General features: G+C 43.9%; 1 protein-coding gene across 28 annotated transcripts in view; it reads right to left on the bottom strand.

The window, feature by feature from the left end:
• TACC1 (transforming acidic coiled-coil containing protein 1) overlaps positions 1-17,196 on the bottom strand; it is a 99,408-nt gene that overhangs the window by 37,433 nt on the left and 44,779 nt on the right. For 10 of the 28 annotated variants that reach the window (XM_019748122.2, XM_074329625.1, XM_019748121.2 and 7 more), the window contains one exon: positions 10,131-10,246. The exons of 2 other annotated variants lie outside the window; for them this stretch is intronic. Coding sequence is in view for 18 of the 26 variants with exons in the window: in XM_074329611.1 (XP_074185712.1) it covers positions 10,131-10,246 (116 nt within the window). In the remaining 8 variants the exon portion in view is untranslated. Of the gene's footprint in view, positions 1-10,130; positions 10,247-11,200; positions 12,643-17,196 lie in introns of those variants that run through there. 16 more of the 28 variants (XM_019748116.2, XM_019748115.2, XM_074329610.1 and 13 more) reach the window with 8 other exon arrangements.

Consider the following 17,196-nt stretch of genomic DNA (forward strand, 5'->3'; position numbering starts at 1 on the left):
GCTAGCTAAATTCTATTTGTAGAAGGAGGCAAAAAAAAAAAAAAAAAAAAAATGACATCACTCCTCTCTCCTGCAACAGATACAGCCAAATATATGAACTACCCTAAGGATGTGACAATTGTCAAGCTCAAAAGGCTTTTGTGGGTTTGTTGTTGTTGTTTAGGGAGATAGTTTTTTTGTTGTTGTTGTTCTAATTTTTACCATTTTACTTTTTCCAAAACCTCCCTCACATGTTCCTTGCGAAACTACCTATTTGCTGTGAAAACTACCTACTTGCTTCTAAAATGTCTGGGGAAGCCAAGGAGTAAGAAGTCAGCTAGCTTCCTCCAGACTCTGAGCTCTACGGAGGACCTACCCCTAGTCTCCTTTGTACCCCCAAAGCAGAAACCAAGCGCCCCAAACAGAGCTGATGCTCAATGAGTGCCCACTGCTGAACAAATGCGTACACATAAAGGATGCCCTTTCACGTGATTACCTTTTTTTACACAGAAAAAACGTGCATGTAAGTAGTGATAAAGCCATTCAGCTCTACATAACAGCTGCCAAGGATCAACATTTGTTCTTCTTTGATCCTTTCCCTTTGAAGACCCCTCCTCCTCTAAATGGGTGACTGGTCTTGCCCTCTCACCCCCTACTCTCCCAGGTTTGAATGAAGGGCTGCAAGGGAAATAAGTGTGATTCTGGCACTTGCGCCACCCTTTCTGCTAGTGGATTGCCCTGAGGAGACTGTTAATAAGGTACACGTTAACATTTAGGCAAATTTGAGGGGTTTTTTCAGTTTCATGCCTCTGAGTTCCCAGTCTCACTGATTCCCCCAAAGTTGAAATACACTTTATATATGTACTTTCTCCGCCACTTAGTCAAGGCATCAGCCTTAAGGTGGAGTTAACGTGAACACTATGCGTTGTCCAGGGGCAGGACAACAGGACAAGCAGGCCTTTTCCAGGAAGGCTGGGTAGAACCTAAGGGTGTGGGCTGCAGAGCTCACATTCCCCTGACAACCACTGGGGCGCCAGGTCGGGGTTCCAACTGAGTGAGCAAAGGCAGGAAAAGGCAGATCCTCTTAGGTATGCCAGGACTTCAAGATGTTACTGCTTAAAGCAGAAATACAACATCAACACACACACCCCTGGACCAAACCCAGCCAACAAGCTACCTGTCCAAACTTCCTCCTCCCCACTCTCTAAAAAAACACCAAACAAAAACATTACCCAGGAACTAAGGATGGGGGGGGGAGGTTATTAATTGCTTTTTGTAAGAGATGGGGCACCAAGTACTATGTTGTTCTCGGGAGATAACCTTCTAACTCCCAAGATAGGTTCACTCTAAAATATAAGACTAAAGAATCAACTGGAGGGGCCGGCCCGGTGGCTCAGGCGGTTGGAGCTCCGTGCTCCTAACTCGGAAGGTTGCCGGTTTAATTCCCACATGGGCCAGTGGGCTCAACCACAAGGCTGCCAGTTCAACTCCTTGAGTCCTGCAAGGGATGGTGGGCTCTGCCCCCTGCAACTAGAAACGGCAACTAGACCTGGAGCTGAGCTGCGCCCTCCACAACTAAGACTGAAAGGACAACAACTTGACTTGGAAAAAATTCCTGAAAGCACACACTGTTCCCCAATAAAATCTTTAAAAAAAAAAAGAATCAAGTGGAAAGCCACGTGCTAAACTGAAAAGACTTGTACCATGTTTCCCCGAAAATAAGACCTAACTGGAAAATAAGCCCTAGCATGATTTTTCAGGATGCCATCCCCCGAACATAAGCCCTAATGCATCTTTTAGAGCAAACATTAACATAAGACCCGGTCTTATTTTGGGGGAAATACAGTACTAAGAATAAAGGAAGTACTTCAAATTTCAAAAGCAGCACATTATGCTACTTTATTTTAAAAGAGAATCAAACCCTCTTCTCTGAAGGTCAAGATTACCAGGTAAGAGGGCGGGGCCCACTATTCAAGAAGTGTCTGCTCGCCAGGAAGCCAAAACCTCCCCAGAGATGCAAATCTAACAATGAGTAAGTCCTCCCTTCTCACACAGGAGATGCCCGAGTTTTGGAACCACCTGGATTTGTTCGAGGTGACGTTTCCAATGGAGTAGACACCCCCTACCACAGACAGAAATCATAGAGGGCCCTCCCCACACGACTCCTCCTCCATCCATCCCCAAGGTATTGCAACATGAAGAGCAAGGGGAGAAAGAGCACGTGTGCCCAGCTGGGCTCCTGTGCAGAGATCTGAGATTGTGTAACTTCACTGTGTTGCTGCCAAACAACCATAATGTGCATCTCTTCAGAAATAATTACTGGAGAACTCAAAATACCAACTGCCTCTCTCACAAAGGAGCAACCGCCCACACAGAGCTGGGAAGCTGATGCAGGATAAAGAAAAAGGGGCCGCAAGAGAGGAGCCTCCAGACAGAGCAAAAGCAGCCAGTACACTGGGCACATGACATACCTCCACCAACACAGGGACCCTGGCTGAAGGCCATGCCACTTTCCTGCCTCTTCTGCTCCTCTACTCTAAGAAAAGGGGCAGCAGGAAGGGTGGGGAGACAGTGAATAGGCCCCGAAGGAAGGGAGTAATGAAAAAACTTTGCAGTCTTTGAAATTACACCCTTTGGTATAAACCTTTTTTTTTTTTTTTAGAGTAGAAAAGGGCCTTAGGGTAACCAGCCTCCAAGATGGTTCCCAATGAGTCCCACCTCCTGGCAGTCACATTCTTGGACTGACCTGTGTAACCCAGAGGATACTGTGGAAATAAGTGGATTTCTCATCAGTCATTTGTTGTCACACAAGACAGTGCCACTTCCATCTTGCTCTTGGGTCACTCACTCTGTGGGCAGTTAGCCGCCAGGCTGGAGAGAGAGGCCCACCCCCATGGTGAACCGAGGCCTCCCACCAACAACACTAACTTGCCAGGCATGAGTGAGCTGCCTGAGGACAGGACCCCTCGCCCCAGTCAGGCCTGCAGATGATGACACCCTCGCCAACATTGACTGTTCTCATAAGTAACCCTAAGCCAGGCCACCCAGTCAAGCTGCTCCCAAGTTCCAGACTGATGAAAGCTATGAGACAATAAATGTTTACTGCTTTAAACTGCTAATAAGTTTTGGAGCATCCTGGTATGCAGTAATAGGAAACTAATATAGGCCTCTTAGAAACATCTCTTCCCACCCCAGAATAGGTGCAGAGTCCCAGGAGGCTGCACAGCCGTTGTGCTCCTGCCTCTCCTCACCCACACGACTCACAAGTGGAGAGGAAAGCAAAGCGATTACTCAATGTGTCCATTTCCTCTTTATTTCTCACTGATGAGCCGAAGCGAAGCATTAAGGAAGTAAAATATTTTCTATTCAACAGCACTGCTTACCCATTGATGCTTTTTTGTTTTTTGCTTCTGACTCTGTATCTGAATTGTGCTGTAAACTTCCAAATGTCTGATGTTCAAAATTCCTAAAATATATTTTATACTTCAAATATTATTAATGCCAAGTTATCAAATGTGGAAGATGTATCCCCTGCAGAATTAAAAAAATATATAGGTATCACTTAAAGGGATACTTAGGAACATGCTTTCCCCCATCACACTGTCTGGGCAACATTTAAGAACCTTTATTTCCTCTCGTAAGTATTCTCTTCAGTCAGTGAAAAGAGAGAGTCACACATTCTCTGGGGAGAGAAGCTGTATAATATGTTCCAAAAAGCTCTGGATCTTCCATCTTAAAAACTGAATTTAAGACCCTGCTCTATTACAAGCAGTAAAGGCTCTGGCCTCAATTTTGCAATCTGTGGAATGGAAATCACGTGTCCTAGCTTACAGCATCATTGTTATAAAAATAAAATTAGACGCTGTACAGAAACAAAAAAAAATAAGGTACTTGCTTCCAATACATCCAACAAATACAGCTGAAACAGAAAGTTAGTGGTCTGCTGGGGGGAGTCTTGTAGTGGGAAAGCTGGAGATCAGTAATTTGTTATATTTCCAGCAATGACGTAGGAAAGAGGGTACCTGGAGAGTATTTGTATCTGCCAAGGGTAACTGTCAAATTACTTTTTTTTAAAATTTGTGAATTAATGAAATACTCCATCCAGTTACTTATTCCCTTGAATTTGGCCATCATCAATCTACACCTGAGGATCCAATCATGTTTGTGTGAACTCAAAATTAGGTTCATGTACATGCAAAGGTGAAGTTGAGGTCTTGAACTTACAAGCAGGAATCCCTTTCTAGGCCCAAAGTTAACAGTTCTTGAACAACCTAGCAATCCTTATTTATCAACTCCTACTGAGAAGGCTGTTTCGGGTGCATCAACTCGGGTGCATCTCCGAGTTTAGGAGACTGTGACAAATGGTCACCACCAGGGTTTCCTATGAACAGTTTTAGTGGTCACTTGAAAAAGACACTAACTACTCTTTAATTGAAATATTTAAATGACTTTAGACCACACCCATTTGTAGGTGGAGCATTAAATAGTAGCAGCAATTTTAGAAGGGTCCCCCCACAACCCACACACATAAAAAATGCTTCTACCACCAGAAACTACCTGAGTAAGTTAGACTGCTTTATTCAATGCTCAGGTAAGCCCAAAACTGGGGACTGTAAGCTGGAAATGAATTTAATCATAGTATTTCTTAAAAAGGTTTTGAATTTATTATTTACCTTAGAAGAAAAATACAGCTTGACAGTTACTAAAATCTTTGCTTTTGGCAGGCAGACTTTGCCCCTGCGCCTTAGTTTTTTATTCAAACACTGTGCGGTTCCACACTCTCTGAGGTCTTTGCTAAAAACACTATACTTTTTCTTCAAGAAGACATTCTCTTGGGGTTGAGCACCATACAGAAGTAGCGGAGCTCCCTAAATGGCTCATTTACACGAGGTTAAATAGAGCAGCAAAGAAACATGGTTCTGATCCCACTTACTAACTAGTTCTACAAGAACGAAAAACATATGGGGTAAAAAATGGAATTGTATCATGTTGCTTAAGTTTTCAAGCCTTTGACATCTTACGATAATATAAAAAAATAGAATATAAAAATTTAAACTGTGTAACAGTCAATCATAAACAAAAATGAAAAATAAAATAAAAGTATTACCCTAGGATGTTGTCAAAGGAGCCACGTGGGTTGAACTGTTGGACTAGGTAACATTAAAAGTCCTTATTAGTCCCATTATTTCTAGGAAATTCGAATAAAGCAATCCCTGTGGTAGGGGCAGGGAGAGGATGTTAAACTAAATCGCCAGGAGAATCATTCTCATAGATTTGACTGGCACACTTCAATGTGTACCTAATAAAAAGGTTTGCATAGCATTCACTCATACATCTAACCCAAAGCCTTAAAATGGAAACTCTGAGGCTTAGATTTTAATGAGATCTCCCTTTTAGTTCTTACATATGTACAGTCTAAAACATTCCAATAAATGTACCATCCCAATCATACAACATACGAGTATACCAACAATATGTCGTATCAACAGTCAAATTACAAATCTCAAATACCCAAAGTTACATTAAAAATACTTGCTGGGCAAAAGTTAAAAGTCTGTATGTTTGTACTTATAGTAAATAATCACAAAATTCTCTCCATTCTCCCCTAATTTCCTTTTGTCGTAACTCCTGAGATTTTTTGTCAGTTGAGAATCAGGTTCACTGACAGACCAATGACATCATTTCCGTTTTGCAAAACAGACAACTAGCCAGCCCACAGCAGTCACTCGCTAAAGCCCTACCTGACTTAGAGCCTACAATAATGGCACTCAGCGCCCACAGTTCATTTGTCAATTAATCAGGTATAGCCTCACCATTTTTTTAAAAGCCATTATCCCAAACTACTTACACTTTGTATTTTTACCAAAATTGTCAATTGTGGATCTAAGTCAGCAAACTTTTCTGTCAGCAAGGCTTTTCTGGCCATTTATTTGGTCTCTGTTCCAAGTACTCAGCCTTGCTATTACAGTGTGAAAGCAGCCACAGACAACACCTAAATGAATGAGTGTGGCTGCCTTCCAACAAAAGTTTATCTATGGGCCCTAAAATTTGAATCTCATATAATTTTCACACATCGCAGAATTTCTTTCAACCATTTAAAAATGTAAAAATGATTTTTAGCTCTCAGGCAGAACAATAATAGGCAACAGCAGGCAGCAAACCAGATTTGGTCTCTGAGCCATAGTTTGCTAATTCCAGATCAAGACTACCAAAATTGTGTCAACAAACAACTCTGCATTCTCCACAAGTCCTCCAGGAGTAAATATCTGTGGATTGATCCTGTTTATCTCTTTCCTTCTATTCTGGAGGACTACAGTAGTCTTTGAAATACCTAGGTGTCTAATTAACACATCAAACAAGGTAGGTTTAAGTAGTTGTTCCCAGGGCGTATCATAAATTCTGCATGACTTAAGATTCTTTCTCAAAGATTGGTAACAATCTGTAAGTAAAGGTGGGTGTGTGTAAGTGGGTGGGCCTCAAGTAGTAGAGGACGTCCACTGCAGCTTTTGTAGTCTAGACTAATGGACAAAACCACAGTCCATAAGCCTCCCCGCCCCAAAGAAAAAGGGCGGAATGAACTTGAGATTGTACCTCTTTCAAAAGTCCTTTCTTAGCAGGTAGTCTCCTCACTGATACATCACCCAGCAGAGAGAAAGAACAATAACAGCAGCAGCTTAAACACCCTTTGTGGGGAAAGGCAGACAAATAGCAAACACAGAACTACCAGAGCAAACACAGCCACCACTCTGGTATTTTTAAGAAAGCTCTTTGGCTATAGTTTTATTTTACCAGTTAGTCTGAAACCGGCTTCTATTTGTAGCTTAAAAAACAAAAACAAAAAACCCACAGCTTCATCCACTGTTTAATTTCTAAAATGGCATACAACCTTGTCTTTAAGAAGTTATTACAGAGTTCAGATACTGCAGGTCCCTAAAAAACTTCCAATAAGAGACAATTAACTTCAAAATAGATGTAAATGTTTCCCTGAGTTCAAAGAACTAGACGGAGGCTGGGGTGGGGGCCTGGGTATCGCACAGGGAGGGAGAGAGCTCCCACATTTGAGGGCCATTATGTACCAGGAAGCTAGAATCTTTTACATGTTAGCTCCAACCCGACTGCGTAACACGTAACTCATCACTCCAGAAGATACAGGCTTATATAATCTACACCTGCTGTTCCACCATGTCCTGGAACCACAGAAAGACTAACTTTATCAGGAGCCAAATAACCAATGATTTTGGGAAAAAGAGAACCATCCAGGCCCAGCAATTAGACTTCAGTTGGAAATGTCTCTCCAGGAATTTTTGCCCACTGATTTCTTCCCTGGTCAGACCTGTGCTTTGGTTGTATTTTTATGTTTACTGTGGATGTATGACAAGGCCATCTACAGGACTCTGGCCTAGCTCTAGAAGTTGGGCAGAAGGAACCCTAGAAGGCAGGATACTACCAGGTCAATGAGCAATCATGCTATTATATAAAGACCCTAAATTAAGAAATGTCTTAATATGCAATGATTGTTTCCTAGACTCTACACCACCACCACTACCACCACCCCCGGTCCCCCTACCATATACATAGTCTGCTATCAGGAACTCCACAGAACTTTTCTGGTCCATGACTCTACAAAAAGTTTTTCTCTAAAAGGAAAACTTTTAAAGAGAGCGAAAAAGAGACTGTAGTTACCAAAACCAGTAATAATGAGTCACGGCACTGGAAGGACCAAACAATTGGGTCTCTATGGCTCTGGAGGCCTGGGCCATACAGGCCACTATTCAACTAGCAAAGAATCTGTCAGGATGAATCAGACTACGGGCTGACAGAATGGTGAGGAAGGGGCTGCCCAAACTGAGGGAAATTCAAAGAGGCTTTCAAATAGCTACTTAACAAATCTTGTGAGCTTTATTTAAACTTGGTGGGAAGGCTACAAAATAGTTTTTTCAAGCTTTTGAATCTCCCTTTCTGATCTGCCAATCTTGAGAGAAGAAAAAGGAAGCTCTGAAAAGCAAGTGGCAACTTCGGGCACTGAGAGTGCTACCAAGCACTCTCCAATCCACAAACGTGCCTGTTCCCAAATGGTCTCTGCCTAAAACAATGGTAAAAAGCAGCCCAGGGAGAGTGGAAGGTAGTCTCGATTCTCAGCAGGGGACGCGCAATATGGAGCTCACAATTTAAAGCAAAAGCAAATCACAGAAAGCTGGTATGTATTTCACCAATAATCCAGCTTTGTCGTGATGTAGAATCAGATCATAGAGAAACTGACTTCCCTAAGCAACCTGTGAAAAAGTTACCAAGCAATAAAATACAATAACCATTGGGGAAAAAGAAGTCATAATCAAATAAAAAACTAGGTAACTAGCTAACTGAAGGCTGGCTCTATCTGCCACTGCAAGGTGACAATGACATACACTGGAATAGAGAAAAACCATAAAAAGGACATCCATTCTAGAGTCCTTTTAAAAAGGAAGTCAAAGCACAATCCCTCTGCTCAAAGCCCTCTGTTGTGAGTTGAACTGAGTTCTCTCAAAAAGATATGCTGAAGTCCTAATGCCCCCCACCCACCTGTGAATGTGACCTTATTTGGAAATAGTATCTTGACAGATGTAATCAAGTTAAGGTGAGGTCATACTGGACTAGGGTGGTCCCTAAACCCAGCGACTGGTGTCCTTGTAAGAATGCCATGTGAAGACATAGAGATACACAGGGAGAAGATCGCTGTGTCAGGAAGGAGGCAGAGACTGAAGTTATGCTGCCACAAGCCAAGAAACACCAAGGCGTGCTGGCAACCCCAAGAAACAAGGAAGAATTCTTCCCTAGAACCTCTGGAGGGAGCATGGCCCTGTGGACACCTTGATTTTGGAGGTCTTTTCCAAAACTGTGACAGAATACATTTCTGTTGTTTTAAGTAACCCAGTTTGTGGTACTTCCTGAAGGTAGCCCTAGAAAGCTAACACATCCTCTAAAGGCTTCCTATCTCACTCAGAAAGAGAATCAATGCATCATTACAACATGATACAGAAGTCCCCAACCTGGCTGACTTCAGCTCCTACTGCCCCCTGCCTATCACTCCACTCCAGCCACACGGGCCCCTTCACAGGTCCTCAAACACGCTGCTCCTTTCCCACCTCAGAGCCTCACCCTGAGGCAGACTGGTCCTGTCTCAGACCTTCCAGATGCCATTCCTTCTGCTGGAAAGATTGTCTCCCCAAGAATCTGCAAGACTATTCCCATCATCTTCCTTCAGGGCTCTGCTCAAGTCTCCTTATCAGGAAGGCTCCCCCTAATTACCCTTCAGCATCTCCTTTCCCCACCCCGTACACCCTATACCTCCTTCCCCTGCTTTATTTTCCCCCATAATACTTAAGACAAGCAGACATATATATTTCGCTTAACCTTTAGAAGGTCCATCACCCTCCATAATGTTAGCTTGGTGAGAGCAGCACTTTTTCACCGCTAAATCACAGTGTACTCTTATTTACTGAATACATAAATGAATTCTATCAGGACAGGTGAAATTTTACTCAAAACTGGCTGTCTGACAAAAAAGATTTCTACTAATTAAGTGGAACAGCAGAAGCTTCTGTAGATGAAGGGCAAGCTCAAGGTTGGGCTCTGAGGGGCTAGGAGAGAATCTCTGGGCCAGGTTTTCTTAGGTAAACAGAGGGGCTCCCCACCATTTCTGCCTGGAAGACGGAGGGGAGAGGTAAGCAATTTTGAAACAGCCTCTTAAGACTCCTCCTTATCTAAAAAAAGTCAACTCTTACCTGTAATTTTTGTTTTCAGCCACACCCCTGCAGAGAGGGACTTAGCCCCAAAAATCTGTGAAGCCACATCTAAACACACCTCCACCACTGTATTCCTGCACACATTTTTGTTTTTTAGGGGCTGAGAGGAAGGGCCCAGCAGGAAGGTTTAATAATGATAATCTCATCCTGCAAATGTACAAACTACTTAGGAAAGAAAGCCTCTGACCACCACACTCCTAAAAAACAAACATACATTTCAAGTAAACCAGGAGCTTTAAAACAGCTCTTTTTCGGCAAGGAGGCAATCCAGACCTTTTTAAATGGCCCTAAGTTAACTGTTTTCCTTCCCCCGTTTACATTTTCAAAACTTCAAAACAAAAGGGGCAAAAAATGAAAGTTTTCTCTTACCTTGGGTTTTGACCCCATGTCCTGCTAATCCTACTGATGAATCGTAGGTTTCCTTGAGAGGTGATCTGATTGGCGTTTCAACTTCAGGGGTCTCAAAATTACCTTCAGAATCCGAGCTGCCAAGGGGGAAAAATGAGGAATTACCACTTTCAACGGTATTTCCGACACCCTTTATACTCTAGCTATCCGCAAAGGCTAAAACGCAGAATTTTTGCCTAACTTTACAACCCACTGATCCTCAGCACCGACTGGCCTGTGAGCGATGCTACCGGTGTTCTAGCAAGGCTTCTGTCTGGCATCCTGTCTCCCTGAAATCTCCTCTATCCTCTGGAGCTTTTGCTCCAGCACCATTTATTTTGATGTCATCCTTCCCTCCGACACCCAAAAAAGGCGCTTTCCAACAGACTCCTTTTCTCACAAGAGCCCTTTCCCAGAGGCTTAAAAATGAAGGCTGCCCTCTCCCCCTAAAAACCTAAACCATGATGCCTTATTCTTTGGCAGGCCTCTACCTGTTTGGAACTCAACTCAGCTCGAGGCAGAGAATGCTGTCACCTGCTTTCCGCAATCACACGGTGACAGAGCAGAAGAGACCACCATTTCTCACCAGCTGCCAGGGGCCTGTCATCACGCGACCTTCTTTTACCATGACTGTATTTTAGGGACACAGAGCGACTTCCTCCCCACCGGGAGGGCCCCAAATTACACTGGGTGTCATCAATGACTCTGTGGTGTGTGTGTGTGTGTGTGTGTGTGTGTGTGTGTGTGTGTGCAGTGGGGGGGCCTGGGGAGATTGAAGCTTATAGAAAGTGACTGAGGTAAACCGGGATGCGGAGAGACTGCAGATTCTGGGTTAGGTTCAGAAAGCTCATACTGAAACAGGGGGAAGAAAATACATAGGACGACAGAACATCCTGAACTTTTGAATGCACAGCGAGGACCTGGTTACAGGCAGGGACGTAGCATTGCCATGAATATGGTTACGCGGGTGGGCGACCACACACACGCACAGAATGAGCGCAGATGGATGGATGGCAGCACGTTTGCATCTCGGCAGGGATGCGTGTACTTGCCTGAAACTCAAGGATTTGGTCTCGGCTTGCGAGTCCTCCTCCTCAGGGTCGCCCTCCGGCCCTCCGGCCTCGTCCTCTCCGGCGCCCCCGCCGCGCACCGCGGACCACGTCCATTTCGCCCACTGCACGGGGGACAGGATCTGCCAAGGACTGAATGCCATGAGCGCGGCTCCTCCCGCTCCAGCTCCTAAGAGTAGGGGAAGGGGGAGAGCCTTTTTTCCCTTTCAAAATGGAGGGAACCGGTGACAGGCGCCTGTAAGCGTTTCCAGCGGAGGCGCGGATGTGGTTAAACGAGCACCGTCGGGGGCCCGGGTGGAAGCGCTTCCTCTCAGCCCGCAGGCTGTGCCGCTTCCTCCTGGTCCTCCTTCCCAAACGGTGCCGCCGCGGCGCCCCGGGAGCCGAGAGACTCCCGCCGGAAAGATGCCTCTCCTGGGGCCTCCTCGGGGCCCTGGTCCGTAGCGCCCGGCGGCACGGGGGTCGGGGACTCCGGGTCTCGGGGACTCAGGGTCTCGGGCTCCAGGGTCCCGCTTCCCCGCTAGTGCGGCGCGCATCAGCTGCCGCGGGAGCCGCGCCCCAGGAGCCGCCCCCTCGGACTGTACTACTTAGCGGGCGCGCGGGGGGGGTGGCGGCGGCGCAGGGCCTTTGAAGTCTACGGCGCGCCCGCCGGATCCCCCCGCCCCGGCGCCACTCTGGTCGCGCCTGGACTGCGGGAAAGGGGCTTCCCGGCTGCGATTCTGGCAGCGGACGCTGGACCCTCGCATCCCCAACAGCTCCGTCAGTGTCAGGAGCAGGGAAGATCCATTTTTCTTGGTCCGTGCACGCTGGGTTTTTCCTCCTTTCCTTTTTAATTTTTTCATCTAACCACTGTGATTTAATGGCGTTGGTGATATTGGATCACACAGAAGCCCCTTAATAATAAAAAAAACTTTGAGGCCGCTGTTGACTGGTGTTTTTACCCCTCCCTGATATTGACAGCGTGGAATATTTCAGCCTGTTCACCTTCAACCCACTCCCAAGACTTGGAAATCCCTTGTAGCAACGCTAGTACAAGAGTAGCCGAGGACTGGAATTTTAGAGGCTTTGACCCTCCTTAAACCGCACTCTTGGAGTCTTCTGTGGCCAGGTCTTGGGTAAAGGATGCTAAATTATCCTGTGAAATTATAGCCTGATCTGTTTCCCATTCTCCTTTTTGAGGCTTTCTTTTCATAACTTCCAAGTCTTTGATTTCTGATTTAGTTTACTGCTTCAGAAGTATGCCCACAGGCCTGGTGAAGGCAGCCTTCAAAATAACTCTCTTAATGCTTGAAGGCAGAGCTCTCGGATGTTCTTCATTGTCCATTTAGGGATTGTTCCGCAGAGTCACCAAAGCACGAAGTGAATCAGCTACCGCAAACAACAGGCTTAATGGTCTCCATGGCTGGATAAGGCGTTTCTTGTACTATTACAATTTCCCAGAGTTATGGTGAATCTGTGAAGTGGTTGCAGGTTCCTACAGAGAGACCAGCTCCAGAACTTAGGAACAAAGTCGTTGGCACGTTGATGAATCATGATTGTTTTACACATTCAGTAACAAAAACAAAAACAAAACTAGTGCAAGATAAGACGAGGCATGTAGTCTCACCATAAGAGAAGGGCGGGGATTTGCCTGAAGTCTAGATGAAAGTGTTGGGGGTGTCAGGATGCTTACAGAATTCATCTAGCTCCTTCCCAGAGATAAACACAATTGTCATGACTGTTCTGGAAACTACGAAGATGTGAAGTAAGCAGGAGTCATTTTGTCTTAGGTCCACATGAAATATACCACAACACTATCCAACTGTATTTTTAGGTTTATGGTTCACCACATAAACCTTCAGATTATAAACTTCCCCAGATTCCTATATTTAACACAAGTATTTTGTTGCCTGGAAATAATATTACCCAATGTAAATCAGTAACTGGCATATGTTAGGTCCTGTTCATTCTTCCTCTCTTGAATAGTTCTCGAATCTTTTCATTCCTCTGCATCACTATTTCTCACAGTTCTACTATAAGTGTCTCCCAACTGGTTCTACCTCTGAGAGTTTTGTCACCTGGGGTCACCCCCACCTGGCTAATCTGTGACTTGTGCTCTATCTAGTCTTGCTGTTCCTGTCCCCCTTTATTCCCAGGCTTTGGTATTCCCAGACATAATCAGTAGAGAATTGGTTCTGAACCTTTCATATGTTCAAGAATCACCTGAGGTGCTTCTTCTTTAAAAACAAATTCAAACTGCGAGTAGGATCTGGAAATCTGTATTTTTACCAAGTGTCCTGGAGAGTTTTTTTCACAGGATAAATTTGGGAAACAAATTTAAACCAATTAATTGCTGCTTCCAGAACAAGCTACCTTTGGCCTGCAGAGTTTTGCACATTCCTCTCCCCTGCCCCCACCTAAACTCCCAGACCTTGACTGCCTGAACTTCCTTATCACCCAGCTCAAGTACCTTCTCTGGGAAAGCAGGCTGATTTCTCCTTCCTTTCTACCATCTTTATACCCCAAACATCCACAGATACTTTTACTGTGGCCCTTAGGTAGTTTTGAAAGGGGGCACTATTAAGTTATACCAGGACATCAGGTATAAACCAGGACAACCCAGAGCTTGAGGTCACTCTACACTTAGCACACTATATATAATCTCTTTGTTTACTCATCTCTCCCTCTCCTGGACCCTAAGCTTCTGAATGGCAGGGACCACATCGTATTTATAATTCATTTTTGTTTCCTCAGAGATTAGGACAGGGCCACACACACAGTAGGTGTTCAATAAATATGCAAAAAGATGAATATTCTAGTTTACAAACAGACCTTATGAGTTTGGCTAGGGTGACATAAATTCCTAAAGCCTGACTCCTCCTGAAGAAATCGAGTTTTGAACCAGCATAGAACGGAACCCGGGACAAGTGATGACCTCAGTGAGATAAAGCCCGAAAACCGGAGAACCAAATGCTCAGTTTCTGAAAAATCACCCCTCTGCAAACTCCTGGACATAATGTGAACAGTAATAAAGTAAGTAATTACTCAACAGCTTGAATTGATTTATATTATATTATATTATATTATATTATATATCATATCATATCATATCATATCATATCATATATCATATTATAATACCAGGTCTTATATTAGTTTTTGCTCCAAAAGACGCATTAGAGCTGATGGTCCAGCTAGGTGTTATTTTTAGGGAAACACGGTATCTGGAGAACACTGGCCTTGGCTAAGGGGTGGCCCTACCCAGTTGCTGGTGCCCAGCGTTGCATCTAACAATTTTCCAAGAGAAACCAAAATCCTGGATTTCATTTTTTAAATCTTCCAATCTTTAAAGTTCTTACTAGTTTAAACTGTTTTAAACCTTGTGAAGGCCAGGACAGGACAAACAAAGCCATCTATCCGTGTGCCTGAATGGCCCATGGAGCCTGGATGGGCAGAGAGGCATCATCAGGCTTTTAGCAAATAACATCTCCAACTAGAAAGATCATTCTGGTAACAACCTGGGAGCTGTGAAACTGCTGTTTTCCTTGCTTCAAACTGCCCAGAGAAGGAGACAGCTTCTTCCAGAGGGTGAAAGAAGCAGAACTGGAATGAGAGTCCTCATCTTTCACTCCACTTGTTCAGTGCTGTAAGCAAGCCTCGCACAATGGCAACACTTTAAAATGGAAGGAAAAGAAAACCACTACTGCTAAGAAAATGGAGTTCCTGGCAGCCAGTGAAATAAAAAGGCATCTGTGTAGGAGACGATGTTGAGGGAGTGGAGGAGGCAAGGAGGGAGGGGAGGGTCAGGATGGCACAAAGGACTCAGAGAGATAAAGTAACCACTGAGAAACCAGAAAGGTCAGGCAGGCTGACAAAGCCGTCAACTTATCCGTATTTTCTAACAACTTAAGAATTTGATGAGCAAAAGATACATCCATTTCAACTAAGATTAAATGCCAGATTGATGACGTAACCAAAATGGCTGGGCAGCTCTGAAGGGCTTAGGAAAAGCACTGGCTCGTATGACATTGAAACAGCCAATGGCAGCGACGTTGAGATGCCTCAGTGGAACCTCAGTGGACCATCTCCCACTCCCCAACCCTTCTTTTTGAGAGCCATCCTGTTCACTGGAGGAGGTTTCCAAGACATGATGGGGAATTCCCTGCCTGTGGTTCAACATGATCATTGAAAATCTTCACCCCACTCACCAAGCTAAACACCCTCAGCCCTTAGCTTTTTGTTTCTCAACTATTTAAATGAAGGTCTTTATGATGTAGTGATAATAGTACTTTATATTAATAAAGTTTCATCTGATCCTTATAATCATTCTTTCATGTAGCAGGATAGGTATTCTCATTCTCAATTTGCTGATAAGGTAACTGAACCAGAAAGGGTAACCACCTACCAGAAGTCCCACAGTTAATTAGCGCTAGAACTGAATCTAGAACACTCCTCTCCTACCTTTCAGTACCTTCTGCAACTGTATCAAACTGGAAGAAAGCAGAATGCCCTCTCAGCCACTCTGGAGCTTGTGATTTTATCAGCTAGATACTGCTCTCAATTTGTTGCTGCTGCTACAGTCCTGGCTTCCTGCTTACCTGACACCAGCTGCAAAGTCAGAACTGGGTGGTAGCTGCACTGTTTGGAGCAGAGATAGTACAGCGCCCTCCAGTGAAAAACAGCCATTGTTACCAGGAGGCCTGCTTTTCTGACCTACCTCAGTCTAACCAGGCAAGAGCATGCTGATGTCTATACAAGGCAGCATTGCCAATAATGGCATCTGACAACATTCAACTATTAACATTACAATCTCAACTTCACAAGATCTGATGTTATCTTTTACCTGTAGGCTATAATCACCTATAGAATCTTCCCTGCACTACCCAAAAATCAGGGAATTTGTACTATGCATTCTCAATGTAAAATATATCATAAAGAGAAACTCCTTTCTAATTTTTTAAAAGAGAAAAGCCAGATTTATGTCCATAGCTAATTAATATGCTTTCAGATCTTCAGGAAGAGTAAAAGAGATCCAGATTGCACCCACTAACCACTTGGCCGAGCTCCCCACCTAGGCCTGCTCAGAGATCCTTGTCCAGGTTTTGCTCTGGTGAACAACTCTTGTCAGATCCACCCTCTGATCTATTCTATTCTATATCACAAAAGTGAAGTTTGACTTCCCCAGAAAGTACGCCATTCAACTTGGGTCATGATGAGACCGACAACAGAACTGCCACATAGCACTTACACTGTATCAGCTTTCAGAGAGTGGGAAAAAAACCCACAAATATATTTTATGATGTTTACCCTAAACCAGTGTCATTTTAGAACCAATTCTATGAGGTTCTTTCTCATCCCCATCAAATATCATGACCATATGTTAATTGACTTTAAAAGAAAATTCACCTTAGTTCTTTACCTTGGAGTGTAGAAGTATTAGAGAAATAGTTGTTGAGTACAAAAGATATAAACAGAATTAGGTCAGTCTGTTCATTCTACATAAGGAAAATAACCCCGATGTTATCCCTCATTCTTCCCGCCAACTACCACAAATATGAAGTTGAAAACAAGCAAACAAAAATAAGCACAAAAGATCTACTTAAAGCAGTGAACTATCTTTAAATTTAGAAATATTTTCTATTCCAGTAGAAATAAGTTTGGTTTTTCCTGCTAAACAACATTGCAGTTACAGAGCCTGTTAAACAGGCATATCATCTTGTAAAATGACTGTTACTGATTTAGCAGATTTTGTTTTCTTGAAATTACATTCCTTTTTAGCAGATTAGGCAGTAAGAAAAGCGGTCCCTCCAAGTCAGAGAGCTTTATATGTAAACCCTCAGACAAGAAAACCATCTGAAACTCTTTATAAGTTTATGAATTTCAGTTTCTAACCATGAACATTACTCCAAATTGGAAAGATCTACTTTACTTCATTTACCTGGGCTAGAGGGAGGGTGGAATCTAAGGCTTGAGTTAAAGAGGCTGAAGGAATTTAGGAATTT

The sequence above is a fragment of the Rhinolophus sinicus genome, linkage group LG04 (genome assembly GCF_036562045.2).
Source record: "Rhinolophus sinicus isolate RSC01 linkage group LG04, ASM3656204v1, whole genome shotgun sequence".
NCBI classification, from domain to species: Eukaryota; Metazoa; Chordata; class Mammalia; order Chiroptera; family Rhinolophidae; genus Rhinolophus; species Rhinolophus sinicus.